The 2,032-nt window shown below is 63.2% G+C and overlaps 1 protein-coding gene across 1 annotated transcript in view; it reads right to left on the bottom strand.

Moving 5' to 3' along the window:
* The window catches only part of LINGO3 (leucine rich repeat and Ig domain containing 3), a 9,705-nt gene extending 8,019 nt beyond the window's left edge, over positions 1 to 1,686 (bottom strand). The window contains exons 1-2 of the mRNA XM_009329079.1: positions 340 to 1,686; positions 18 to 226 (exon numbers count right to left, since the gene is read on the bottom strand). Of these exons, the coding sequence (XP_009327354.1) occupies positions 18 to 226; positions 340 to 1,686 (1,556 nt within the window). The remainder of the gene's footprint in view (positions 1 to 17; positions 227 to 339) is intronic.
* Between the last annotated feature and the right edge of the window lie 346 nt (positions 1,687 to 2,032).

Below are 2,032 nucleotides of genomic sequence, written 5' to 3'. Positions count from 1 at the left end.
GGGTGGGGTGGATGAACTCGCTGAGGTACAAAGTTCGGTGCGCGTAGTGGGAGCCGTCGGCTGGCCGCCCCTTGACCGTCAGGGTGGCGAAGTAGGTGTCGTTGCCTCCCGCGTTGCTGGCGATGCAGATGTAGGTGCCGCTGTCCTGCACCTGGGCGAAGCGGATCTCCAGGGTGCCCCCGGGCAGCACGGTCGCCCGCCCCGTGCTGCGGGTGGTGATCATGCGGTGCTGGGGGGACACCCAGGCAATGGAGGGGTCCGGCTCCCCATCCGCCCGCGCATCTCCAGCGTGGCCCCGGGCAGCACGGTCGCCCGCCCCGTGCTGCGGGTGGTGATCATGCGGTGCTGGGGGGACACCCAGGCAATGGAGGGGTCCGGCTCCCCATCCGCCCGGCAAAGGAAGGACACGGACTGCCCTTCCCGGGCCGTCACATGCTGCAGCTTCCGATCCCTTATCTTGGGCTTCTGGCAGGTGAAGTACTCGAAGAGCACAGAGTCCGGGAAGTCACGCAGGGCGTTGCCCTGGATTTCGGGCGGCGAGGAGCACATGGGCTGCTGCCCGTCGAAGTTGAGCGTCTTCCGTCGCTGCAGGATCCAGAGGAGGCGGCAGTCGCAGGCCAGGGGGTTCCTGTCCACCCGCAGCGTCTCCAGCGTGTTGACGGAGTGGAAGGTGCTCTCCTCCAGCGTGGAGAGAAAGTTGCTGGAGAGGTTGAGCAGCCGGATTTGTCTCAGGCCGGAGAAGGCCTGCGGCTCCACGGACACCAAGAGAGCGCCCACGATGTGGAGCTCCTGGAGCCGAATGAGGTCTTTAAAGGAGCCCTTCAGCACAGTGCTAATGGGGTTGTAGGACAGGTTCAGGTACCGGAGGTACACCAGGTTCCTCAAGGCAGCGGCGGGCACGGCTGTGATGTTGGTGTAGGTGATGGAGAGTGAGGTGAGGTTCAGGCCCTGGAAGCTGGTGGGGGAGACGTCTTCCAACAGCGGCCAGTTGTCGATCTCCAGCTGCAGGAGGTTGTAGAGCTTCTTGAAGTTTTGGTCCTCCAGCGCGGAGATGCTGAGGTGCCGGAGCCGCAGCACCTCCAGGTTCTGGAGGTAGGAGAGCGACTCAGCCGAGATGGAGGTCAGGTTGCACTTCTCGATGGTCAGCTGCTCCAGGCCGAGCAGCCCCGAGAAGGCCCGCTGGGAGATGTACACCAAGTCGTTATCGCCCACCTCCAGGCTCTTCAGGTTTCGCAGGTCCTGGAACATGTAGTCCAGCAGGATGACGAGTTTGTTCTCGCTGATGTCCAGGAGGGTGAGGTTGGTCAGCTTGGTGAAGACCCCCGGGGGGATGAGCTTGAGCTGGTTCCCCCGCAGCCGCAAGGTCTGCAGGTTGAACAGGTTGCTGAAGGCGCCCGGCTCCACATTGGAGATGATGTTCTCACTGAAATCCAGCTCCTCCAGCAGCGGGTATGGGGAGAGGTCCCCGGGGTTCAGGCAGCGGATGCGGTTCTTATTGAGCTCCAGGATCTTGGTCTCGGTGGGGATGCCCTCGGGGATGGAGGTGAGCCGCTTGCGGTGACACACCACCGACTTGATCTGCGGGGCGCACTCGCAGCGGGCAGGGCAGGCTGCCACCCGCGGGGGGCTCAGGAGGACCAGGTGGAGGACCAGGACCGGGAGCCAACATGTCATTGTGTAGAGCATGGTCTTATGGGCTCACTACCATTCTCCCATGCGCCTGGAAGGGAGAGAGATGCGGAGTCAGCGGCGAGCCCAGCGGAGGCTAACAAAGTCCTACCCAGCCCCAGATCACCCGTCTGCGGGCTGAGACTGGAAAACGCTCCCCAAACTGTGGCCCATGGCCCTGATAAGGTCCCAGTCCCCCAGGAAACCCTCCGGACCCCTTGCTCAGCACCTCACATGTGACCCGGTGACTGTGCCCTACACAAACCTGGGGTAAACAAGCCTCGCTGCCTGCACGCACTGCTAGGAGAGCAGGGAAACTGAGGCAGGGGGAGATATTTGCCAGAGGAGACACAGCTGCAGACCC

Source organism: Pygoscelis adeliae, unplaced genomic scaffold, assembly GCF_000699105.1.
Source record: "Pygoscelis adeliae isolate BGI_AS28 unplaced genomic scaffold, ASM69910v1 Scaffold537, whole genome shotgun sequence".
In the NCBI taxonomy this organism is placed as follows: domain Eukaryota; kingdom Metazoa; phylum Chordata; class Aves; order Sphenisciformes; family Spheniscidae; genus Pygoscelis; species Pygoscelis adeliae.
Note: the sequence above shows the minus strand (reverse complement) of the source record. Positions and strands in the feature narration are given on the sequence as shown.